The sequence below is a fragment of the Calonectris borealis genome, chromosome 12 (genome assembly GCF_964195595.1).
Source record: "Calonectris borealis chromosome 12, bCalBor7.hap1.2, whole genome shotgun sequence".
Classification (NCBI taxonomy): domain Eukaryota; kingdom Metazoa; phylum Chordata; class Aves; order Procellariiformes; family Procellariidae; genus Calonectris; species Calonectris borealis.
The window spans coordinates 12,932,264-12,958,830 of NC_134323.1; the positions used below are offsets into that span (position 1 = coordinate 12,932,264).

The 26,567-nt window shown below is 38.3% G+C and overlaps 1 protein-coding gene across 7 annotated transcripts; it reads right to left on the reverse strand.

Annotated features, from left to right (window-relative positions):
* Nucleotides 1–2,720: 2,720 nt before the first annotated feature.
* On the reverse strand, nt 2,721–26,430 carry UBA2 (ubiquitin like modifier activating enzyme 2). 7 transcript variants are annotated; one of them, XM_075161407.1, is made up of 19 exons: nt 25,539–25,897; nt 22,236–22,319; nt 21,904–21,974; nt 20,705–20,769; nt 20,126–20,226; nt 19,842–19,963; nt 19,093–19,160; nt 17,449–17,570; nt 16,457–16,556; nt 15,742–15,902; nt 14,749–14,842; nt 14,540–14,652; nt 13,914–14,069; nt 13,256–13,352; nt 12,526–12,631; nt 11,601–11,737; nt 10,015–10,145; nt 8,379–8,486; nt 2,725–5,938 (listed from the first exon to the last, which is right to left on the reverse strand). In XM_075161407.1, exons 1-18 carry the CDS (start codon nt 25,683–25,685, stop codon nt 8,418–8,420), a joined length of 1,944 nt encoding a protein of 647 aa, XP_075017508.1. In that variant the 5' UTR covers nt 25,686–25,897; the 3' UTR covers nt 2,725–5,938; nt 8,379–8,417. The 7 variants fall into 7 exon arrangements, with proteins under 7 accessions (XP_075017513.1, XP_075017508.1, XP_075017510.1 ...); XM_075161409.1 differs by lacking the exon at nt 25,539–25,897 and adding an exon at nt 26,199–26,430 and having other exon boundaries at nt 2,728–5,938; XM_075161408.1 differs by lacking the exon at nt 2,725–5,938 and adding an exon at nt 6,057–6,254.
* Between the last annotated feature and the right edge of the window lie 137 nt (nt 26,431–26,567).

Consider the following 26,567-nt stretch of genomic DNA (forward strand, 5'->3'; position numbering starts at 1 on the left):
GTTGAACAACCGCCTGGGGTTCCCGCCTTCCGGGGGGCTCCGCCGCTCTCGCCCCTGACTGGAACTTTCCGGCGGGACCCGCGGCCTCGTCCCGCCGCGGGAAGGGGCAGCTCTTGCCCGCCCTCCTGCCGGGGCTGCCGCCGGGAGCGCCAAGTAAAATAACAGAGACCTCGGCGGTGTCTGCAGCGGCCGGGGATTGCGGGATCGGCCCCGCTGCTGCAGATGACTCGCACCTGTGCAAAATCCCCAGAACCGGCCAGGTGACTCGGCTGAAAGGACCTGTGCTTTAGCATGGCAGCTGATAATTATTTGCAGTTACTTATTTAGTCTTAACAAAATAAAAAAAAAGGCAGTACTAAGACATATGATAAACATATTGTGGCCTAAAGCAATCTATGAATTGACACGGGTTTGAAAAAGCATGCTACTGCCCGTGTAACTTTTCAAGAGCTTCATCTGTTGATCCAGTAACAAGCAAGACCCAGCACTGCTTGCCATTTACATCTGTATACACCCGAAAAAGGCTGTCAGAAAACATTGCCTCCAAAATGGCCACTGAACTTGAGACCTCTGATACTAAACGGTAGCTTACAGTTAATTTTTTTGCAACTAAGCTGCAATCCCTGACGATCATTTGTGTTGATGGCAGAAATGCTGACAAAGCCCTAACAATAGGTACCTGAGCAGTGTCCTTACGCTGCTAGGTGCTGAGCACCCTGCGAGGAGAGAAATATGTTGCAAGTTTGAGCTGTAGGCACTCTGCCGTGCCAAGAACATTTTATCCTGTTATCATACCTAATTAAACATTAAAAGCAACTGTGTACTCAAAAATGTCCCCAGCTGTGGAGGGCAATTGATTGGCAATCTGTTTTTTTGTGTGTGCAGGGGTGGTAAGCAAAAAAAAAATCCAACAAACCATGTAAACGTGCAGAGCAAGACCTGAAAAGCAAATCTGTTAGAAATGGGAGAGGTAGTCCACTGTCCATGTGAACATACGTGTGCAAATACAACCAGTCTTGGGAGTCAAGTGCTCTTTTCTAATACGTGTTCAAATCTTTCATTACACTTTTTGCCAATCTCCTAAACAAGTTGTTACCATGTGCTTCTGCAGCTTACTACTTGTGGACCACCTCTAGTCTGCAGGTGTGCGATGGTCGAAAGCGCCTCTTGCAGTTGTGCGTCCTGGGGCACACCATCGCTGCTCTGACTGTCACAGCGCGGGCCCTCCGCATCAGCAGCAAAAGCTTCCCAGCAAATGTGCCACGGCACCGAGTGGGATCAAAGCTGCAGTTCAAGTCCCCTTCCCATTCAAACCTTGGACTTTCTGGTAAAGCTGTCAGCAAAGACACAAACTGCTGTTAGCCACGGAGCGTGGACACGCACCCACCAAGAACAAAGAGAGGTTCCTCCCCCAGAGCACATGGAAACCACCATTAACTGGAGCCCTCCTCTACCCCACCTGGGACTCCTGCACAAAGTTCGTTTGGGACAGTGGGCATATCACGGGCTGCTGTCTTCACATGTACCAGTGCAGAGCTCCTTCTTCAGTCGTTCCTGGGGCCTGTACTAGGGTGTTCTATCCTGTTGCTGACTGTGAACTGCTTACTGCCAATTTTTATAAGGTTGTCTTCCTGAGAAATTAGGAGAGGCTCATGGACAACCTGGGAACTCGGTCCATCAGAGCACATGTAAAGAAAAATTAATTTACTCTATTTTAAGGTTTGCTTTGGTTTGGTTTTTTAAAAACTTTACAACATTAGATAACTTTACTATTAATCTAACAGAGTGGGTAGGACATACTGGGAGGCCCTGCCTGTGCGCTCATGCAAGGAAGCATTTTGAGCAGCTATCTTTACAGTAGGAACTGCAGAGCTGATGCTGTGTGAAGTCAGAAGCGTAAAGTACAGCAGGAGCTCGTTGTCCTTCTGTAGCTCTGTCCTTCTGAGCCACGCATCTGCCCTTCTTCCACCTTTTGAGGCAGCACAGTTCTACACTGCTGCTGCTGCCAGCAGGTAGCAAGTTTCTGTAAGAGTAAGCCTCTTGGTACGTAAGTCGTTAAAGCATGTGCTGTGTTGAGTATGAACGCATGAGAAAAACATACTGGGGACTGAGAGAATCTGGGCAATCTAAGGAAACAGCCCTTTTTAGTAAGCAATGTGGATCAAATGATGAAAATCACTTCCTTTACTGTTGAAAGCTTATGCTCAATAAGTAAATCCTCAAAAGCCAGGCCCAGCCAAGCCTGCTGCAGCCCTGGGCCAGTGTATCCCAGCACAGTGTTCCCGTCTCAGCCCTGCTGCAGGGGCAGTACTAGAGACCCGCTCTTCACCAGTAAATCGTACTTCTGTCATACACATAATGAACATAACATTTATCCACACTATAGCCACAGATGTAGCCCACATGGGTGAAATAAATATGTTTGCAGTGGTACATAGCACACTCAAGCACTGCTGCATTTCTCATAGAGGACCATATGTGCCGGGCTGTGCAAACAAAAGTGTAGAGTTAGAGCTGCTGTTGCTGTAATAAGTAGCCCCATCATTCTCCTTAATGTTATATACAAGAAAACCCAAAGTACTGGGCAATTACAGCTTGACAATCCTGACATGTTTTTCTCCCCACTTTATTTTAAAGATATTTGCTTAATTTTAACAACCAGCAGTAAAATGTATATATTGCAAAAAGACTCACACTTGTGCAATTAAGAGCGCAAGAGCTGTCATAGAGTATTATAAAAGCTGAACTTCATTTCTTAATTTGGTGTGGTAATCGTTACTCCTGATTTTAAGTTTTATCAGTAAATCAGATATTACAGAAAGCCAGCTGCTTCTGTTAAATAAACTCCTTTGTCTAAGACTTAAAGGGAGCAAAAAAGCCAGGTGGAGTTATTGATCTGTGAATATCAGCTGGCTGGGCCTCACAGGCAGTGCACTCCTGTTTCTTCTAATTGCCAGTGCCTTTAAGGAAACACTGCCCAAGCCAACAGGCAGGGAGACCTGATGGTCTGCTGGGGATTGTGTCTCCCTGAGTTGCAGTTTATTACCAACAAATCAGAGCATCTGTAAATGTAAGAATTCACTGGTGAAACTTTAGCCCTATTGAAGACAATGGCAAAATCCCACTGACTTGTGTTGCGGTGTATGTCACATCAGATGTGCTTTTACTGACGCAACGCAGGAGGGAGTTCTTTGTCTCGCTTCATTAATTTAACAATTTGAAGCTGCTCCACAGATTTGCTTATTGAATTGGATGCTACCTGATTTTTTGTAATTTCCCGCCTTGTCTCCAACATTAAGGAAACAATGAAATTATACCTTGAAGTCCATGAGGTAAATAAGTCAGGGATTTACTGCTCTGATTTCCAGTTTTAAAATTGATTGATTTCTTGGTGAGGAATGTAATGATTACTCTTTTTCTCTGGTCTGTTTTAAGCCCGATTAAAAAACAAAACAAAACAAAACAAACCACCAAAAATATTGTGAAATTAATACAAAAAATTATGTTGAGGAATGTTTTTATTTTGGGAGGGGGGACTGAAGTTTTTATTTTCTTTGAAGTGGTAGCTGTATTGTGTTTTATATTGCTTTGTTTTGCTTGTTTGGGTCCTGTATGTTAATTTATGTTGTGATAACTAAACATAAGCAAGCTTTTTGGAGTATGAAGTTTGAATATTAATATGTATTTGGACTTGGGTGATTTATTTGCATATCACCTTGCTCTGACATGTTTTTAAAAATACTCATTTGCAGTTGATCACAGCTTTTAAAAATTGAAATTATTGAATATGTTTTAGGGCACCATCTTCTGGTAGACAAAACACATTGTATTTGAATGGCTACCTTTGCAAGGCACAACTATTTAAAATATTTTTGACTAACTACTCTGCAGGCTTACAGGTCATTTCTCATTCTAAATCTGCAATAAAACTATTTAACATTTTTTACATTCTTCTTATTTATTGCAAATGCACCTATTCACTGTGCTGCACAAATATAACTTGGGACAGACCCTGTAAAATTCCAGTCACAACAGGCACTTTGTGAACGTGCTAGGTTAGACAGACAACACATGTCCAAGCACTTATGATGAATACACCATTTACGTATCTTATTTCTTTTCTAGTTTCATCTTCCACTTCTCTTACATATTTCAGATAACAACACTTCTGGCCAAAGCAGTTTATTGGCTCATACTTTGGAGACTGCACATGGCCTTAGTCATACTTCCTGCAATCACAGGACATAATCACCATATATTCAAACACAACCAATTAGCTTAATAGCAGCCACTACATTTGCATAAATACACAATTTAGTTGGCCAGCTCAGTTAGCAGTGCACCCACTTAGTACTTTTAAGGAGGTCTTAGGTTATATAGCTTCTTATTTCAGAGACTTGGAAATACAAAAACAAACTTAGGACTCTACAGAGCTAAAATTTATCTTGACGTGATAAAAGAAAGTCCTGATCACAATACTGCAAACCATCATCTAGCACAGAAATCAGATAGCATTAGCGCATTTAATAAAAAATAGAAACACTGCGTGAGGGCCAGACTGCTATATGCATGCCCCCCTATTCTCTGCTGGTGAAAAGTATCAGGCTAACTGTACATGCCTCTTTATATGGGTATTCAAGAAACGAGGCAGGCTATGAGCAGTGACCTCCTGACCTGACAATACAACACACTTCAGCTATGATGAGAAGGATCATTTCAGAAGAAAGAGGACATTGGTTTGTTGAGAACACCAATTACATTTACATTTCATGGTATTTTCCATATAAAATGGTATTATAGAGATAGCATTTGTAACTGGAAATAATGAACAAATTTGCAAGAAATATAGAGCTGTTCCATAAGCAATGGAACTAATGAAGGCTGGTCTCCTACAGGTCTGTATTCTGCATCATTTGCACTCTCCAGCTTGTAACCTCCTCTCCAAATCCCCAAAAATGCTGCCGTCCTGTCATCCCCTTTGTCCCATAGAGCACTCCCACTGCTACAGGACTTACCCCAGTCCTCAGCCACTGTATACAGTACCTCCAGGTTCCTCCCACATGTTCACCTACATCCCTCAATAGACTTGTCAGTGCTCTTCTGCTCTAAAACGTCTTTAATTCCCTTCCAGGTCCACCTGCATACCGCCTTCTCTCTGTCCCCTTTGTAATAGCCACAGCTCCTAGTAGCTTCCTAAGCTTCTAGTTAGGTATCTTAGCCACCCTCTTTTCCCCAGCACACTCCTGCTACCTCCAGTTATCACTTGTTAGATGTGCAAAATGCAGCAAACTCCCATGTGGACTTGCACACAGACCCACCGGCCGGTAGGTGTGTAAGTACCACACCTAAAAAGACAAATTGCTACCACAGAAGCACTTCTGTGGGTCTGTCTCCTTATCTACAGCCACGTACTTGTAGAATTGCAGTAGCTTTGAGATCACTGATGTAATTGCTTAATGTTTGCAAGTAGCTTCCAATGTTGCTGGAGAGGATTGGCAGAGTAATTCTGTAAGTATCTTTTCTTTAGGAAATAATCCTGAAAATTTCTCACTTTTTCTCATGTGAGTGAAGAAGTATGCTGATGAGAAAGACAGATAATGACATGTGTCTAAAGAGCAATTTTCTTCTCATAATATAAAGTGATATCAAGCTGTATCTAGGAGTACATTTATTTACTGCATGCCATTCCTCCCTTAAAGAGGAATCAAGGCCTCCAAATCAAAGCATTAAATTGCCTCCCCCTCCTATTCCTTTGTCTGTAGGTATATGTTCTCTGTAATGATTCTGCTTAGACACTAGCCCAGAAATAATCTCAGGCAAGCAAAAAACATATGACTGACTTGTGTAAGATTTGTCGTATTACTTTGATCCTAGTTTCTGCTTTCTTGCACGTTCGGTATTTTAGATGCACAAAATTGAAGGTTTCTTGTCCTTAAAGCTGCAAAGAGAAGAAAGAAAACATCTCTACCTATAGGCACAGAAACAGAACACGGGAAAAAAACAAATTTATTTTCCTTAATTCAGTGTTTATTCAGTTTTCTAAGCCGAATCTACAATTTTGGGGCAGTAGAGATAAGGCTTGAAGCAGGTACTGTCAATGGTATATACGAACTGAACACAAGCCTGTTTTATCTTCTGGGATCTAATAAATGGTTAGCAAAAGGTCTTTGTTGTAAAGGTCAGAACTTGAAATGGCACATCAATCTGCTTGACAGCGGTCAGAGTCAACAGGCCAGGAAAGCATGGATCTCTCTCTGTGGTTCAACAATGAATGGTTTAATAAAGTAAAATTAAAATGTCACATAAAACTACTACAAACATTAAATGGTTATCTACAGGTTCAAGTTGGTCTTTAGGAAATGGGCTGGTACAAGGCTGTCTGTCATCATGGTCTCAAAAGTTTTCTCCTGAATGGTTATCAATTGCCCCTTAAGGGCGATTCTCTAGGTGCTTTGAGAATCAGATAGGTTGCACTTCTGCCTTTTTTTTTTTTTTTTTAACAATAAGATTATGGGAAAGTCGTTACAAATTTCTTCACCATAAATCAGAGCAGCTTAATGAATCTCTAGTTAACTGTTGTATGTCAATGGTGGTCAATATTCCTTTCCATGCTCTGCTGCAGGAAAGGGTCACTGAACTAATAGCATATGAAGACAGATACTAGGTACGTTCTCAGCTGCATTCAACTATGCTAAAATATTCCACTATTTTTCTTGTCCTTTTCACACAGGGCACTCAAATTCACTAAGTAAATAAAAAATACAAGCATCAAGAATGAATTGTTACTACAAAAAGCAGCCAGAAAAGCTTATCTGCATTACAGAAATTTGCATCAGTCTGAACAACCAACTAGAGAATGCTGTGTGACATAACAGCCAATTTGTATCATTGCAAATAGCAATTTGTAGATTGATTTAATGAGCCTGGCTCAAAAATTGTTAGTGACAACAGAGCCTACATCAGGGTTGCCAAGCTAAGGCACTGGGAAGAATTTCTCCTCCATTTTAACATTTAAATCTTGTGTCTTCTAACTACACTTACTTCCATACCAATATTACCGCCATTAGGACTTGAACAAATTGTCAGTTGACAAGTGGCTTGCTTTTTTTTTTTTTTAAATTACTTGAAAGCTTAAAAAATGCTTTGATTTATGATTTGCTCTCAAGGGCAAGAGAAAGTTTAAGTTGGAAAATTCTACATTAATACAATGTTGGTGACTAGCAGCCAACTAAGGACATTCATACTCCATTAGTTCTGAAAAGCAGTTTTTCATTTAGCACAGAAGCAGTTTGCATTTTTAGTGGTTCATTCAATATTGCCAAACTTAACAAGAACCGAATAGAACAGCTGACACTATATGAACAGCCTGTCATATGTTCTATAGAAGCAGCCTGTGTAAAGAAAATTATTAAAAGTATTAAAAATCATTCACTATAAAGTATTTTACAGGAAGGGTCTAGGAGCATTTTTTGCCATCTAACTACTTACCACCCAGACAAAAGCAGCACAATTACATCTCCTAAATACATCAAGATGTAATTGCTTATGTAGTTAAATTCTAGACTACCTTTCATGCTGCAATCCAAATGATGATGCATTCTTAAAATCACTTAATGCTTCTCTAAAACTTAACCTCACCACTGTCCTGCCTGCAGTGGTACCCCCCATCTAAGATACAATGTTAATTCTGAACATTTTTGCAATCTGGCCTTATCGGCAGAGTTGTCTACTGCCCTGAGAAACTCTTATGTGTATCTGCTTGGACACTACCATCCCAAATACTTTAAGAAATCATTTGAGTACTGTCATCTTATGCTGTTAACACTAATAACTTAAAAGAGTAGAAGCCAGTGAGACTGAATTGGCTCTCTTTTTCACCCCCAAATCTGTTGTTGCATGTTATTTTGATTCAGCTTATGTACCACTTAACTTCTAAGTCATGAACACTCTCAACTTCAGTAAAACTAATGCAATAAAGTTACCAGAATTATAGCCTCTACTGTTAAAATAATACAAAAAGAGTTAGAAAGCTAAATTCTTGAATGCTGACCAGTGCAAGCAGGGAAATTTCTCTGGTAGCGAGTGAGATAGGATCACACTATCGATTACACGTGCCATCAGCTTAGCTAAAGCTTTGTCATGTCACAATGAGAAGCACATCTCATTACACAGATAACAAGCTATTTGACAACTAATTTAATAAACCAGTAATTTTATTTTTAGTAAAGCTTAAAAAGAAAATGTCAGCCTTAATTTTTGGAAGATGTAATCAGACAAACTAAATCCTAGTGCTTCAGCTGTTTACGGCAGGAACTATAAAAGTTTCCCATTGTAGCACTGAATATACTTTCTGTAACGCCCCTTATTTACATCTTTACCTCTCAGTCTTCACTCACACTGGCCACGAAGAAACTAACTCAAAAGGATTTAATTTCACAGTAGAGTATTATGCCTCCAAACAAGCCATTACATATGACTATTAGTACCTAAAAGAAGAGAGAAAACATTAATTGCATCATAGAATTGTAGTTTTGCACTGTGTTGGCAATTTAACACTGACGAAGAGCTGGTCTTTGTACTAGACAGCACCAGATGCAGGAACCAAAACCTAAAAAGATGCTCGTTTTTTTTTTTTTTTTACATTCTCCTTCTATATAGCTTGTTTAAAATTCAGTCGGTTTGCAAACTAGAACAGAATAAATTCCTGTCTGCTCATTTTCTCTGCTCTGTAAGGCTAACTGCATACTTGTCTATGAACAGAAGCAGTTTTGGTTCACTAACACGAAGTTGGAAAGTAATTTCAGTACAGTGGCAGAAATGGCTGATTAATATGTTCTAAGAATCAACATTGACAGTTTTGAGAGCTACCCAAATAGTTAAATGAATGCAGTAGGCTTTAAGATACTGATTCTAAACATTGCACTTTTGTCCTATGCACAAAGTGTAATATACAAAAGACCAGTGCTTTCTTCTTTCTGAAGGCATGAGGTGGTGAAAGCATGAGTGTGGTGGTGCAAATGCTCCAACTGAAGAGGCCAATAATTGATTGTCCAAGGAAAAAAACATTCACAAAAGTTTTATTAAAAAAATTCCCCTTTCACCTCAAACAAGTGAAGATTAAGTTCTGTACTACTAGGTTATGTTTAGAAAAATGAAAATAATACAGTGATTTTTGAAGGCTATACATTGTAAAATCCCATAAGTCAGCATAAACTTGGACTGTGCAAGCAAATATAGCAAGTATTTCAGATGTCATTTATTTGGTCCATCAGATGTACAGTATAGTAGTAGTATCTGAGTTTACAAAACATCAAATATAAATAACCTGAAACTGTAACAATACACAAAAATTTGCTTCTTACATTGACATACCAGGCAGTACGAGCTGAAAAACTTGAGTAAATTAACAGTTTTACAGTAATGTACATAGTGCCAGTTGAAGTTTAAGAACACTGTTAAAACACGGCACTAATTTGCTTTATTGAATTTTCTTCTTTACTTGTTCAGGGTGTGAAAAATGTTTAGGACTAGGCTAAAAATATTTTTCTTCAAGCAAGAAAAATGTAGTTACTTAAAATCTGGGCATCAGATGATGACCCTTTACTAAACGAGAGTAGTTTTTTTTTGTCCTATTGAATTATACCTAAAAGGTATTTACACAAAAATAACATGCTTTTTTCATGACTGTTTAAGCAAATACTTATCTGTAAGTATTTATAAACTATGTTTCTACTACATTTAATATATGGAATTAATATGGAAAAACTTCTGAAAGAGTCTATTGAGATGAGAGCTTTATCATCAAGAGAAACAGACAGAAATTATTTAAGCCAGTGGTTTGGTATTCACTCGGAACAAAGGCCTTAAAATTAGTCTAGTTCTGGACATTTTTCACATCCCAAAATAATATGGTGTTACTGTGTTATGTTATCTGAATCATTTTGTCAAGGGGCATTTGCATGTTCAGTCTAATGCTATAATTTCATCTTGCTCTTCTGTCTGCTCAGTACGCACTCTCTTTGTACTGACGCACTCTTTATCTTCTAGTTTTCTCTTGCGGCTTTTGTTTTCCATATCATCATTAACATTGCTTGAAGTACCTTCATCTTCAGAATCAACAATCAATAGATCGTCCTGATCTGGAGCTGCAAAATATATGTTTTTAATTCAAATGGATTCTGTAAAGATAGTCTACTCTCAAACCACATAAAAATAAGAACGTTTCTAATACAATGAATACGTCTGGGAGCATTCTTTATCCATATTCTTTGTCATTCAACTGCAAGAATATTTTGAATTTCTCTGAAATCCATATAAAATAGGCTTTTCACTATTTTTGGTTATTCCCTCTTCACTAGAGGTACGGAAAATACTGCAATAACCCAAAAATACGGGAAATGCATAGTTAGCACAATTTTTTTTGCATGTACAAAATAGAAGAATTGCACGCTATCTGCAGCAGTCCTTGAGAAAAGACCTTTTACACACTGAGCTGTAGTCCAGCCTCTGCTTTCATTAGTGCATTCACAGAACTCCCACTAGAAGCCATGCTCCCTGAGAGAGAACACGCAAAGAGAGGGAGGACAGGAAGGGTGAGCCGACTTAAAGAGCTAAAGGATAACAATGGATAGTATAAAGAAGGGAAAATAGAACCAAACGTGAACTTTTAAGACATCTAGTGGATTTTGTTTGTTTTGAGGTACAAATTCACTGTAAAAACTAATTTTATGGTAGGTTTTTTATATAATTTGAAATCAAGTGTAGCAATACCCTTAACATTTAATCTCCCCTGAAACAAGAGGCAAGTGGAAGTGACTACATACTTGTGCACATACTTGTGCACGTATCTTAAATAGGACCATCTGACAGGCAAATGAACATCACCCAAAAGTGCAAGACAGAACTAAGATATCTAACTCACATGTCACAACAAGTATTCAGATTCATACGCTATCCCTATAAAACAGTATGACGTTTCCAGTACATTAGCCTTCAGTGCTTAAGCATCCCATATTTATTTGAGTTAAACTATTCTGCGTACGTTCAAAGAAACACCCTACATTAGGAAGGTGATAGTACTTCTTCCTGGATAGCAAACACTATTTTCTTGTCATGCTTTACTTGACAGGTGAAAAATAATTATTTTGGAAGAAGATAATAAAGACAACTCTTAAATTAACAAAAAAAACCATGATCAAAGACAACCACAAAGTAATTTTTAATCTTTATGGAGAAAGTGACAAATTTGGTTGATTCTTTTTTGTCAAGCAATAGCATGACCATCAGATAGAATGGGTCTACCTTATTTAAATCACTGTGCAAATGATGCACTTAAACTGACACCCCACCAAGCCCTTGCAAATTAAATAATGTAATTTCGAGGTGTATTTACTGTAAACAATCTTGTACAATTAAACAGTTTGTAACAATTGTAAATATGCATTTTTCTATTTAGTATTATATTTATATACAAATGCAATTTAAATGCCTTTTATTTCACTTTGGCAAAGTTAAGTCATAAAACTGAACGCAACTATTTTAATTGGACTGCACTACTGATATATATACTGTTATATTTAATATTGACTACTGTTATTTACCTGTTGATGTTGAGGGTTGCGCTCCATCATCACTACCATTGGTAATGTTCTTGGATGTTGGTTCTGATGGTTTAGGGCCAACTTTTTCAGGGGTATCACCAACAACTTCAAATTCTACATCTTTTTCTAGGTCTTCACTGCAGAAAAATCCATATGCTTTTAAACAACCAGGTGAAAATAAAAAACTGTCTTTTTCACAAACAAAGTATGTCATTCAAGTATTAGAGCACCCTGCAACTATGACAAAATGAGAAAAATACATTAGAAAAGAGGAAAATCTGTTCAGTCCTCCTTTATAGTTTATGCTTTCTCTATTCATAAACACTGTTCCACCCAGTGCAATGACTTAAAATGCTTAGGAATGAGAAAAATCATTACCTGAGCTTACCTTTCCTCCTCAACATCACATTCCTATTCTCACTGAAAGTGCAGTGCATTAATTTACTGTATATAATATGTATATTACTTATCCAGGGTTAAATACACACATCAATTATTTCAAAGTGACTCCTGTTTGCATTGCTGTTTCTGACAACTAGTCAAGCAGAGGATCTACTACCCCAGCAGGCTGGGTTTTTTTTTGCTTTTTTTTATTTTGTTTCGTTTTTTAAACAGCAGTTTCTTGCTTGTTGGCTGCCCCAAAAGTAAATTTGGTTTTGTACTGTATTTTTATGTTGTGTAATTACAAATTATTCAAATAAACTTCTTCCAATTACTGTTGTTAAAAAAAAAAAAGCAAACTACAAACCAAAACCATCTAAACTCTACAAATTCATAAAAAATAATAATTCCTCTTTTACCTCTATATTTTCCTTCCGCAGTTTAATCTTTGAGCTTTATTCATGAATTTAAAATTCTGAGCTGGCAATTCCCTGTGGAACTGTTCTACATATATACACAAAAATAATTAGTTCAGAATCCTTACCTATGAAGCACATTGATTAACAGTGTATAGTCCTGGAGGAAATCATCCGCTTGTAGTCGAGTGCCATTTCGAATTCCGAAGTCTGATAATTTCCTGTGGTTATTTGCTAGAAAAACAGTGAAAAACTGCAGTGTATACAGCTATTTATATAAATATCCTTTACACCTGAATAAATATGATGAAACAAGTACTCCAGAAGTTTTATGTAGAAATACAAGATTAACATCTATTAGCTATATTTAAAGCAAAAGCTGACATTTAAGCCTATCAGGAGTTAAAACTACTTATTTTTGACTTATTTACACCTCATGCATCATGTTCAAGCACTTCACTATTATTACACTTAGGAACATTTTTGAGATAATATTTGTATTACAATAGTGCCTACAAGCACCATAAAAAGACCACAACCTAAGAACAAGAAAATGAACGGGACTTGCAACCAGAAGAAAGTAACTGGTGCACTTTTATAGCTGAATACCTATTCTTGAAAGGAATCCTGACACTCCAGGTGAAAAGTACTTTATATAGGAAAGCTGAACTGGACATGCAGGCTTGTAGACAATACCACTAGCTATTCTTGAGCCACTTAAATACTTGCAAATCCAGTTCTCTTCAAATATTAGTCTACAGGATGAACACTAAAACATTTGCTATACTTCCATTCTGTATATCTTGGTTTCTTCCTAGTTTTTATGTACTCTTATCTAAAAAGCTTCAGTATGCATACCTTCTGTCTCTCCTTCTTCTGAAGAGATAAGAATAGTTCCTTTTCCATCATCTATTTGTACATCTGGTGCTACCATAGCAAATTTTTCTTTCACTATCTGAAAAGATGAATACTATTATTTAATCAATATCTGACTTAAAAACACTTATAAAAGAAAGAACCTTGAATTAAGTTGATTTTCTTATCCTGGCGCATTTTCAGGCACCTGCTGAAAGCCTATACTTTTTTTTTTTTTAAGCTACCATGAACAAAATAATTGTATTTTTGCTGTCTGAAGCCTACAGGTTCAGATGCGCTGAAAATTTTTTTAGAATACTTCATAAAATGACAGAATTACAAATCAGTTGTGCCTATGCAACTGTTATGTTGCTACTGAACTATTCAACTGAAATACATATTTAGTTTTTTGCTTTTAGATATGAATAGGCTTTAAAACTACCAAAAAGTTACAGAATACAAACATTCTTTCACAAGATATACAAGCACACATGAGCAGAAGCATACTGGCTAATCTAGCTCTTCTTGTAGCTGAAATGCAAAATGTAGCGCAAATACAAACAGGTGATGTTCAGTGAAAATATACTGCATAAAAACCTAACTTTAATAATGTACAGTATTAGAATCAAAATGAAAGCTGTAGCTAATATTCAAGATTTACCTTATCCTGGAGTGTTAACACAGTAACTTTGTGTACATTAAGTTTCACAGTCACTTCTGGCTTACTTGCACATACATAACAGTTAGGATTTGGTGGATCCAAAGCACAAGGAACCAATAGCTTCTTTCTGGGATTTGGCTGCTTGTTCAGAAAAATCTTGAGGACAGACAAAAATAAAACAAGTTATTCTGTAAGTAACAGCACTCATAAAACCTGTTTTCCTACAGATTTATTCTCTTAGTCTCACAGGTTGTCCTGTTCCCTAATCCTCTTTGACGTGCCTGCTGAACAGGAGAAAGTGCATATTACAGCCAGTCCGCAATGACACCTGTGCTGACTGACCAGCTATTGCCAAATACATCTGTAACATGAAACAACCATGTTTCAAGTGATGTCAGTCTGGTTCTCCCTCCTATCCAGCAGCCAATTTTCATTAAATGAGGAATTTAATCATCCTTGAGATTTTCACTTCTGTTTTCATTGCAGCTGAAAGTTCCCAGCACATTCAGAATCTACTGAAGCAACAAGTGAGAGAGACAGTAAAACTAAACAATAGTCAAAGCAGGTTAAATGTGACTTTTAAACAAATAGTAAGTAACAAGTGAAAGTATCTTATTCCCACTTACCGTTCTACACTGATCTATTTTTCCTGATAAAATCTTCAAACCCTCCAGCACTATCAGACCAGCTATTACTGCATTAGTAGTAGCTATAGCTGGGATAATATTTCCTGCCATTGCTGCAAAATAAGCAAGAGTATGCAGATTTTTAACAATAAATGAAAATGAGAAGTTTAGATTATTATTTAAATAAAACAGTTATATTTTATCCTTACACTTGATATCAAATTTGCTCTTCATATTCATACTGAAAACATGCATCCTGAGGTTCGCAGCAGAAGTGACAAAATCCATTGCAGAAGGATCATCCTGACAAGAAATTAATATAAAAAGTATTTAAAAATCGAATTACTCATTGGAAAAAGTTTGCAACACATGGTTCCTAAAACCTTAAAAACAGAAAGTTTGAAAAAAAAGGAAGTCCATTTCAAAGTCCTCTTTCAGATGGTATGTTCAGACAGAGCAGTAATACTTCAAATACATGCGTTCAGAAATTGTACTTGGTATTTTAGTAGTGAATTAGTGTATTAGTATTAATAAAATGCCTTGTATGTTCAAAATAATGTCTAAATCCTAAATCTTACAATGTTTTATGCTCAGTTTCAAAAATTAGTGTTTCAGAAAGAAGTCTTTTTACTATCTGTTGTAACACTATTTTACTATTTTGTCACCCTATATTTATAAACTACTTTTTTTTCCATATGCCAAATGACAACTGACTGCAGGAAGATTACACTGTCTCTGGTGCTAAAAGAGAAAATTATTTTCTTGTTTTTCTTCAGCAAGACTCGTAATATATCACATACCTATCGTCAGACCTAATTACTATGTACAACCCAGTAGAACTCTAGCTACAAACCACTGTACAAGAGCATGTTTCAGAGAAAGCTAAAAAGGAAAAAATGAAGCTGCATTATTAAAGTATTTTCAAAAATCAAAACATGACAAATACTTCTGAATTTGTGCTTCTTAAAGTTGGTGAATTAAGTTATTTTACATCAAAATAGTTAATCCTTACAGACTCAGTGAGTTACAAAACCTGGAGTGTTTAAAGTATATATTTGTTTCATACGGAAAGCGCTTTCAATGAGACACCAGACATTTTTGTTCTAAGTAGTACTATTTTGGAATGAAACTGTATGAGTCCAATTAATATTTGTACTACCTATGTAGAATATAACTGGTTCTTATGTATTTGGCAAACTAACCTTATCCCATATAAGCTCTGCTCCATCACCCTTCTCAGCCAGGTGAACTCTCAGGGTTTCAACACTCTTTGAAAATAAGTGTGCATAGCTCTTGACATCGAGAACCTGCTGATCCTTCAAGACTGTGGAGGATTCATTTTGTTGGTCAGATATGCTTTTCTCTTTGGGAAAAGAAAAAAAATTAAGATCAGGAATACTTATAAATCCCACAGAAGTTCTCTCAAAAAGAGCTAAGAATTTTCCAATTTCAGTAAAGTTAAATATTTTCTAAATTGAAGAACAATATCCTTAAACTACAGTAGCCCCAACATTTTACAACAAATCTGCATTTAAAACTGGAACTATAGCTATACTTATATCAATCGCCCAGACATGCACAAATTACAGCAAATGTAAATTTTCAGTAAAACTCAGCTTTCAGAGATAAATGTATTGGTGCTTATAGAAAGGTCTCCTAGAATAACCTGCCATGTAATTTTGTGAAATGTGAATTTTCTACAGCTAATACTGAGTATCTAAAATAACATTTGAAAACAGTTTTAGAAAAAACGTTTTCTACATAGCGAAAAACTTAAAATCTTCAGGAATCGCAGAGAATTAATACATCCATTATCAGCACTCAAATATAACAGTGAGAAAATGTATGTATCACAGACATGCATTAACAAACAGCAGGTACAACTTACAAATACACAGTGGGAAGAGGGACAATTACCTTGATTTTGTACCTCAGCCCAGTCCAGTGGCACTGGAGGCTTTCTTTTCCTCCACAGCTTATCCATTGTCAGCAGATATCTAATGTCATCTTTGAACAGCTAGGAAACATAAAAAAAAACCAAAACAAAAAAAAAAACCAACCCAAAAACATTAAAATGAAAGAGGAAAAAAAAGACATACTTTATTTTTACATCTGCTGTGAAATTGAAAGATCAGCATTAGATTTATGAGATTTTGCTTTTCTCCTTGAAAACATTTTCAACCACATAAATAAAAATCAAACTCCACAGGAAAAATAAAAACAGATTCGAAAAACTTCTTATTCCCCATTCCCTAATACTTACTGCATAAAGCAGACACAGCTCTGATTAATTTGGGGGAGGAGTAAAGTAAAAATCAAGAAACAATAGTCCAAACAGTGGGTTCATGTGCCTACTGAAGCCATCACTACAGCTCTTTATATACTCTCCCTGAGATACTCTTACCTACATGCCAATGAATTTCCAAAGTAAAGTTATTACTATCTATCAACATCATATTCTATACTCATTTCCTCTATTTATCCGCTTTCAGCAACTATTTAGAAGGAAACCTCCTAAACCAGTTTGTATTTTCATGTGCCAGAGCCTGATTATACACAGAAGATGACTGATAGCTTTTAGGTCCTCAGATTGGTTCTGATTATGCTACAGAACATACAGTAAAACAGCTACAGAATTCAAGTTTACCTTTTCTTATTAAAAGTAATTAGAATGAATCTTTTTCTGTACAGTATGGACAAGCTGCTGAAGCCATCTGTACAGACGCAGATGGAATGCCATAAAACATGCAAGTGTTGCAAAAGACCAACACTCCAGCAAAACTGGTGGAAATCATAACAAAATTGCGTAATTGATGACTAGCATTAAGTGTCCAAACTGGGTTTTGACTTAACTTTAAAGCACCTCATACACTTCAAATAAAGACATTTATTGGGGGTAAAGAAGATACCTTAGTAAAAAGCTTAACTGGATCGTATCCAGTTGATTTAGCCCACTCCTTAGTTGAAACACGTTTAATCTCACCATCTTCATTGGATGCTCGTGCTCTGGCTTCTGCTTCTGCTGGCTCCCCTATTAATAAAGGGTTAACCAATATTTTAATTCAAGAAAAGGAAAATCACATCCATATATTTCCCTTAGAGTCAATAACCAAAATTATGCAGGGACCATAAAATGGCTTTACTGCACCCAACAAAAGCTGAATTAGACACAGGTTTGCAGATTCCTTCAACGGACCTGCAGAGCCATGCATGGCATGACTTCCCTTTACACAGGCTGCATTGATACACCCTGCATGTCCACTGATTTTAAATAGCATTATCACTACGGACAGTTTGCTCACTATAGACATGAGGCTACAGCTCAGGCCTTCCTATAATTGCCCTGGTATCTTTGTTTAAATAAGTGGCATTGTGTCTGCTACCTTCCAAGTGTTCCAGCAGCCGTTGTTTTAAGTGAGTTTATAGGTCACTCTTTTTAAGACTCAGTTATTTCATTCTGTACTTCTTGTAGAAACCACCTGTCAGGTGATCACTATTTGATGTTCAGATCTGAAGAGTCGGAGGATCCTCTAAGCACCCTCTCTCAAGTCCATTCATCTATCACAGGATCCAAAGGAAGCAACAAACAATGATGCTTATTCACCTTCACAGTAACTACGGTTACTGTCCTTACAGAAAAACACTGAATAGCTACAAAAATATCACTCAAAATGGGCATATTTCCTATGTAGATTAACGTTAAAGTGTTTCAGGCTACAAGAGTTCAAACACAATCTCTGTATTTCTTACATCCCTCAGCTAGAAGTGGAAAATGCAGTGACTACAAATATCACTCAGTTCTCAATCCTCAGTTCAAAAGACAAGCCTCCCAGCTGCAGGGAAGGAAGCGCTCCAGCAAATCCAACTATATAGGGAAAAAAAGGCCACCCTGCGAAGATCAGTTATATTTAATTTGCGCTTCAAGCCAACTTTTCACTTCAAGTTTCTGTGCACATGGGGAAGACTGTTTGCTGCAGAGGGATCAGGAGCCTCCAAACAGATACAAGCCTATTCATCTAAATCATATATCTCACACCTGGATGTGTTAACTGGAACTTTATGATTAGCAAGTGTATCAATTGTGTTCCTCACAGCTCTTCTACCCACACTATCTGAGAACAACTAGTGAATGCCAGTGACCCATTTTACACTGTATTAAAAAGTTTAGGCTGCCCACAAGGGCCACAGTTCTGACAGATGAAACTATTAATCTGTTGTAATTTTGAAGAGTATTTTTTGCACATTCTCCGTGCAAAAACCTCTGGTATGCACTATGTATCAAGTGAACTAAAAACAACTGAAATTGTTTCAAATATCTAATAAGCAGCAGTATGAAGGAACTAAATTATGCACGGTGTACATGAAGGTCTGTAAAGGAAAATACTGTTAACACACCCCAAACTCTTGTTGTCCAAGGGTACAGTAAATGGAATCCTCTTAAAAGAAAATGGAGCTGAACTCTCTAACCTCAAGAAATGTACAGAAACAAGTCATAATCTCTGAAATAGAACATTTCAGTAACAGGGTAAACTACCAGCTTATATCACACTCACAGGCAGCTTCAGGATCAGCTCTGTCAGGAGAGACTTCTTGATCAGCATCTTCTTCTCCAAACAACTGGCTATATAATAATTAAGAACAACAACACAACACTAGAATTTCATCGTATCTGGTTAAAGACTGAAATATTTGCTAATGGATATATATCCACTTTAGAATGCTTGCTATTAGAGTGCCACTTCATACATTGCTTTTTAAATTGTTGGGATTCATCACACGTGGACTTAACACTGACAACACAAAATGTCCAATACAAAAATGAATTTACTGAAACAGTTCTGTATAACTTACTCAATAGTTCACCTAGCCTTATATTTATATTGCAGTACTGAATGCATTGCTTATAACCCTCCAAGATCCCAGCAAACTTTACATCTGTTAATACATGCATTAAACTGAAAAATGTGTTAACTTCACACAAAGGTGAAGAATAAAGTAACCTCAACCTACACTGCTGTGCCAAAATACTCTGCCAGATTTTCTGTGATATTAGAGCAAGGCCTACGTACTAACAAACCTTCCATCTTTATATTAAAAGAAAAAAAAAACCCCACCCCCCAAAAGCACCCCAAAATCCAGGTCAAAGAACTGGAGATTTTCGCTATAATCCACATTCATTTAAAAAAAACAAAACAAAACAAAAAACCAAAAAGTGTGTGTCCACTTTATTTCTCTGTCTGTAGGTTTAGAAACCAGAAGAGTGAACCACAGTACCTATTTTCTTTTTCAGAAGATCACTTACTTGAACAGATACTTAGCCCACACAATACAATGGATAGGTTCCGATGGCGTATTTCGGATTGTGCAGCCTGGAAAAGTCTTCTGAGTTGGTTTAGGATGACATTCATAACATTCTGTCACTCCCTGGTGAAAAGTGAAATATTTACTTGTCACACTGTGAAGGCTACTGACAGTATATGCTATTACCACATGAGCTGTAACTGTATCTCAAAACACCCAACTCCCTGTTGTCTAAAATAGCCAATGATTTAAACTTAAAGCGACAAGAGTAATACACAACCTAACCTTTTTAATAACTGTTACTTGTCCAAGGTAGCCTGCAGTTCCACTCTCTATTAGAGGAACATCAGCAGCCAGACACATCCTGTTCACATGGTTACGGGCAGCTGCAAATCAAGAGTTTTTAAAGAAAAATTTGAATAATTAGAAAAAAGAAGTTTTACTTCTCAAGATTCAAACTAGCCTCCTATGCAAACATTTATCCTTAATCTGCCTTATTTCATTATAGAGCACTACGCCTTTTTCACAGTCAATTTTCCAATTAACACAAAATATATCAACACTATTAAATACAGCAAACTCAACTGAATAAAGTTACATAGGTACACACAATACTCATCAGTTCCCATAAAGCAGCAACATAGCAGTTAACGTTTACTTTCAAGACACCTGTAAAAGCACTAACTACCCTTTCAAATTCAAGTGAAGCATACAAGCATTAGTCAAACTACAGATGGGTTAAGAGGATACTTGCTATTTAACTAACACTGCAGAAGTACTAAGAGTAGACACATTCAGGTTCTGTTTCTATGATCAAGCAACAGTATTTTCATCTCCAATATAAAATCATAGTGAAAACTTCACCTCTGTTATCCAGAGCATTCATAACCAACGTAAACTGGCGGAAGAACTCTACATTATAGTCAGGGCTACAGAAAAGAAAAACAACACTCAAAATGGCGTATCAAAGTTGCTGGTTATTATGCCACAACAGAAACTATACACATGCAAAGGGTGGATTGATGTTTGTGTGATAAATTACACGTTGTAAATTTACTGCTAGCCTTTAACTGCCCCATTTGTCTTCTGCCCATTTTAAAGCTGGGTGAAAGCATGAGTTTTATGCTGCTTGAAGGAAGCTATTGCAATTAGTACTAATTTAACCAATGAAACAGGCAGACAACGAAAAAGTGATTATACTGCTCTGACCTAATGAGTAAATTGGCTGAGCTGTGGTAACTGACCTTAAAAAACCATCAGCTGAGGCCAAAACGTGCTCACTGTAATTACCATAGCTCATCAGACTGTTGATAATTCATTATACTGTGATAGCTCAATCAGTTTTGATCATCCCTCCATACCCTTAGGAGCCAAGACATGGGATTTTAAAATCTTTACTATCTTTACACTGCATTTTTCTGATTTAAAGAAGGTGGCAAAGGAGAGAGTAAAGAGGAAACAGGATTAACAGTTTTGCAGTTTCAGGAGAAGGATGCAATGAGTCAGTGTTTCAGTGGCTAATAGCAACATCAGACTTAAAACCTTAATATTACAGTATATCAAGTTTTAAGAAACTAGACAAATATAAATTAAAACATGGGAAACAGCAAATTAAAATCCACATAATCTTGTACTCTACTCATTGGTTATGGATCATAAAGACTAGATTTTAACAGTTTTGGGCATATAGAAACGATACTCAGTCACCTACACACACACAAAGGACTTCTTTTTTTTAATCACGGTCTCAACATTCACATTTATTTTAATCTAATTATTGCTCAAGATATCAGGGCATCCTTACAGTGTAGAAACTTACATAGTAAATGTTGCTAATAAAATGAAAAATAGACACAAGCAAATGACTACAGCTTACTACTAGAGCTTACGAAAACTCATGCAAAATCCACACTCCCACTCAGGTGTGTAGTAGTCTCATATTTACAGCTATTTCTTCTTACTGCAGTAGCTTTGTAAAATATCTTAAAGCACACCATTGTAGCATTTAAATAACACAGTACTTGCAACCAAAACATGTAATTAGAGCTTAAAAACAAACATACTTCATGATGCTATCATGGTAAGCTATAATATTAGCTTCTGGATAAAACTGTAACACGCTTTCCTTGGCAACCTAGAAATAAAAAAAAAACAAAAACAAAAAAACCACTTATTATTTCTTCCTTCCTTCTAAAGATAGACTCAATACCAGTTGAGTATCGAGTAAGTTGACTACCTTAAGAGATTTAAATACTTTTATAATGAAATGTTGTGGATAGCCATGATCAACCAACCAACACTTACCTCTTCACAGTAGAAACAAGATTGTGACATGTTTCTAACACTGTCCGTAAAATAATACTGAGTAAGACTTGAGCTTTGACTTTTTCCTCACCTGTGATTTTGATCTTCCAACATGTTTCTTTTGAAACAAAAACTGCCTGTTGAGATTGCTGACATCAATAGTATCCAAATCAATCTATAAACACACAAGAGACCGCCATTTCACTTTTATAGAAACAAAAGGAACAAAATCATTAACAGTTTGAAGCAAATGCGATTGACCAAAATGCATAAACTTTACAGACCCCTTCTCAGACCTGCATACAGGTGTAACATCTGCACTACAGCAACTGTAGAGGCACAAGTGATCACCTAATCATCTTCAGGAATCCATACATTTTAAATGATTACTAACAATGGAACCATATGTCAAAAATTAAGGGCTACAGGACAAACAACTTTCTGAAGAAAGAGTCCCTACTAGAAATGCACATGAATTTTGAGATACGTATGCACAGTAGTTAGTAGAAAGTCAATAACTGATTGTCCTATTTACCGTAGGATAAAGATTTTAGTGAGAATTCATCAGGAGCACAGCGTACAAACTCGGAGGAGATACTGCAGAAATTGGTCTAGATAGGTCCAGTCAGACTCTACATGGGACTAACCACCCCGAACACTGGCTCTGTACCATGCTTCCCCAAGGTCCAAGAAAGGCAACTCAGCAAACTAATTAGTACTTCTACTTTACATTTGAACATGGCTTTGAGCAACTGAATCAGTAAACTGAGGGCTGCACTGTCATCTAATTCATACACTGCGGGGCAAAAGCTTTTACTGTTTGTCACCAGGACTAACTGCTTAAGTGCATATTAAAAAATCACGAAGTCTACTTACAAAAAAAAAAAAAATCCAATCACACAATCAAGATGTTTAAAAATATATACCACAGAACACCTGTGATATACAACCTCAAAGGATGCCATGACTGTAATTCTCCTCAGACATGTTTCTTTTTACTAATATATGCACACGAACATCGTAATTTCCCATGTCTTTACCCCCCTCCACAAGAATTAAGAAGATTTAATTAGAACTTTGAGAAGATTTATTCCTACTTTTGCTGCCATTACTTTTCCTTTAATTAAACAGTTTCCCTGATCAACATTTTTTTTAGAAGTACTCTCTTGCCCCTAACATTTTTAACTAGGAGGGGAGGGAGACAATTTTTCTGAGCCTTCAGAGATATTTCTCCCATAGATAATGCTGACATACTCAACATAATAACGCTTTCAGCTATATGGAGAGTACTATCAGACTGACTGTGCAGCGTGAAGTTTAAACATGACCTACCGAGGGTGTTCTCATATGCTTTTAATTTTATTAACCAAACTTGAATAACGAAAAAAGTATGCCACACACTTCTCATTGAAGATCCTTTGCATGGAAGATCCAAGCTCCAAGATTAAACTTCCTGTTTTCTGAAGGGAATATTTTTAATACAAGGATTAAGTTTTAATATGCTAAGAACTGTAATATCTAAAGAGTTTTATTTAAACACTAAATAAAAGCACCTGCAGGTATAGGGCAAACAGAAAATATACAATGTTTAGAAAGGTATTATAAAGCAGAGACTGTTAATTTTTATTACTCAGAGTATCCTAGTAGCTACCCATGGTCTTGTATCTTTTCATGAAAATGGTATTTGCATGAAAACACATTTCTACCTCCTTTCCTTTCCCGTAAGACACACCCAGAAAGCTTGCTTAGTCCAAAGCCAAAAAGCCTGAGAACCTCAAGTGAAAATGATTAAGTGCATACTTCTGTTAAAAATTCCACTACCCAGAAAGCTTTTAGTATTTTAACTGGAGATGGTAACAAGTGACATAAGCTACAACTGAAAACAGTACTACCAAGAACAAAAGAAGCAAAGGAAGTTCTTCTCCAAAGAGAATACTTGAGACCATTAGACCTCAGCAGAAGCTCCAATCTAGCTAAGAATGCTCAGAATTTAAGAGTTATCTCATTAAAGTAACTTTTACATTGCTCCCATTTTTGTAAGTTAGAAGGAAAAGCCTCAGAACTTCCTAAGAATATATATTTGTGTTCTTAATTCAGACTTGCATTTTGAGTAATTTGATTTTGTTCTTCATTCATGACGACAATGGCACTGCCTTTCAACCACGTATACTTAATGAAATCACATATTTGTGAGTTGTCTGGTATTCAAACTACTAGAATTTTTTTTGGTATTAATATTTTGTTTTAAAAAAAATATTTCACAACTCACTTATAAAAATAAAACACATTTTCAGGTGTTCAAGTTTGTTAGTGTTTAATAACCACGGAAAACCCTCAAGAATATCACAAACGCTGACAAAACTAATTTATTCTCCTAATAGCAAATTTCCTCTTTGCGTAACAATTCTCTTTTTGCTCTCGCCTTGTCTTTTGCCAACCCACTCCGTATGTTATCAAAATGTTACTGTTTTTAATAAAACACTGCCAATAATATTTTTAAATGAAGATGGCCCTGATCCAACACGTACTTAAGCTAATGGAGTCCAACCAAGTTGGCCTTGAAAGACAATACAAAAAAAATCAAACTATAATAAGTGAAACAATAAGAATGCCCCAGTGAGATTTATGCCTAATGACCAACTGGAAGAACAGGCAATAGTAAACTCCTTCTATTGTAACGGACTGCAGGAGTAACCAAATGACATAGTAAGGTAGAAAAAAAAAGAGGGGGGGAAAAACAGGGCAGAAAATGCAGGCTTCCACTCTTCTGCATACATTTACTTCACCAGTACAACGTTAAAATTGGATAGGTTCTCAGTGGCAGACTGAAATCAAAGGGACAATTTGGAATTGCACTTAAGCATAACCTACAAGTTTTAAAAAGTTATTTCAGTAGAAAGGCCAGAGTTGTATGAATAACAAGGCAAACCAGTAGCTGTACTCTTCTACAAGCTGATATAGTTTTAGATAAAAGCTGTTTCTAATATGCTCTGCTCAACAAGTCTGACTGTAAAAACAAACTTCTTACAACTTGTCATACAAAACGCTCTCTCAGATGTGAATCCTGGCCAGGCACACACAAGTGAAAACGTATTCAAGGAAACAGACCTGTGCTCCAGCTGGGTTTGTACTCCCGTGATTTCACAAAAACATACACTTTTCGTAACTACAGTAAGAAATTAACAAAGGTCTGGAAACTAGGTGATCAGAGTTTTGCTAATAGTACTTCTCTCTATCCCATGTTCATTACCACCCTCTCAATTCTGCCCTTCCGTACACATTCAGAGATTAGTATCAGGAAGCAAAAGTGAAAGCAACAGCCCGCGGGAAGCTATCGTGACCGGACTTCTAAGACTGACAGTTTTACAACTCGGTATCTAAAAATACAGTTCACCTCCCACGCATTGTGTTTTTCGCTGCAATCCATCACTGGACCATTATCCACAGTATCAGCAAAGGCGGCATTAGGCAAAACTAAGACTTTAACGGGCAGTCGCTGGGCAGCAAACATGGCACACCGCTGTTTCCCAGGAGACTTCATCTACGGGCTCCCAGTGAAGCGCAGCTGCTCCTCCGCCGAGCGACGGCCGGACCCGCCGCTGCCCCGGGAAGGCGGCCCGACCTCCGGGGGAAAGACCGCCCTCTCCCCCTTCCCGGCGCTCGCTCCGGCGGGGAGCCCGGGCGCAGCGGCACCGCCGCTCCGGGCGGCCCCGTCCGAGGCGGCAGCACGGATGGCGCCCACAGGCCGCGGCCCCTTTGTGGCGGAGCCCGTCCCCCGGCGGCAGGGGCGGCGCGGCGCGGCAGCCTCGCCCGGCAGCTTTGGCGGGCCGGGGAGCAGTTTGAAAACACGCAGACAATGCGGCTGGCGGGAGGGGCCGCGCCGCCACAGCGCCCCCGCGCCCGCCGCGGCCCCGCCGCCCGCCGCCCCGGCCCCCCTCAGGCCCCCGCCCCGCTCCCTGCCCCCCCTCGCCCCCGCCCCGGCTGCGCCACCGCCCGCCGGCCCCTCATCCGCCCCGGCCTCTGCCCCGGCCGCGGCCGCGGCCCCGGCCCGCACCACGTCGATGTTGCTGAAGCCGGTGAGCACCAGGTCCTTGAGGAGTTCGCAGCCGATGCCGCCGGCCCCCACCACCAAGAGCCGCGCCTGGGCCACGGCCTCCGCCAGCTCGCTGCGCAAGGGGCCCGACACCGGCACGGACATGACGGCGGGCGAACAACGGCGGCGGGCAGAGGGAGCGACTCGCGCGGCTCTCCTCAGCCGGGCCGCACTCCGGACAGCGAGCCCGGGCGAGACCAGAGCGGCGGCCGCCCGCCTCGCCCGCAGCGCCCCCTGCCGGCGGGGAGGGCCCCGGCCCTCTCCCGCGCACCGCCCAAGAAGGCTGCAGCGGCGCCGGAGCTCGGGCGGCACGGGGCCGAGAGATCCCCC

Coding starts and splice junctions, on each gene's coding strand:
- UBA2 (XM_075161407.1), bottom strand. CDS start 25,685: ATGAAGTCTCCTGGGAAACAGCGGTGTGCCATGTTTGCTGCCCAGCGA. Junction 20,227..20,704: donor GAATGCTCTGGATAACAGAG/GTGAAGTTTTCA, acceptor CTTGATTTGCAG/CTGCCCGTAACCATGTGAAC. Junction 14,653..14,748: donor GAGCAAATTTGATATCAAGT/GTAAGGATAAAA, acceptor CTTATTTTGCAG/CAATGGCAGGAAATATTATC.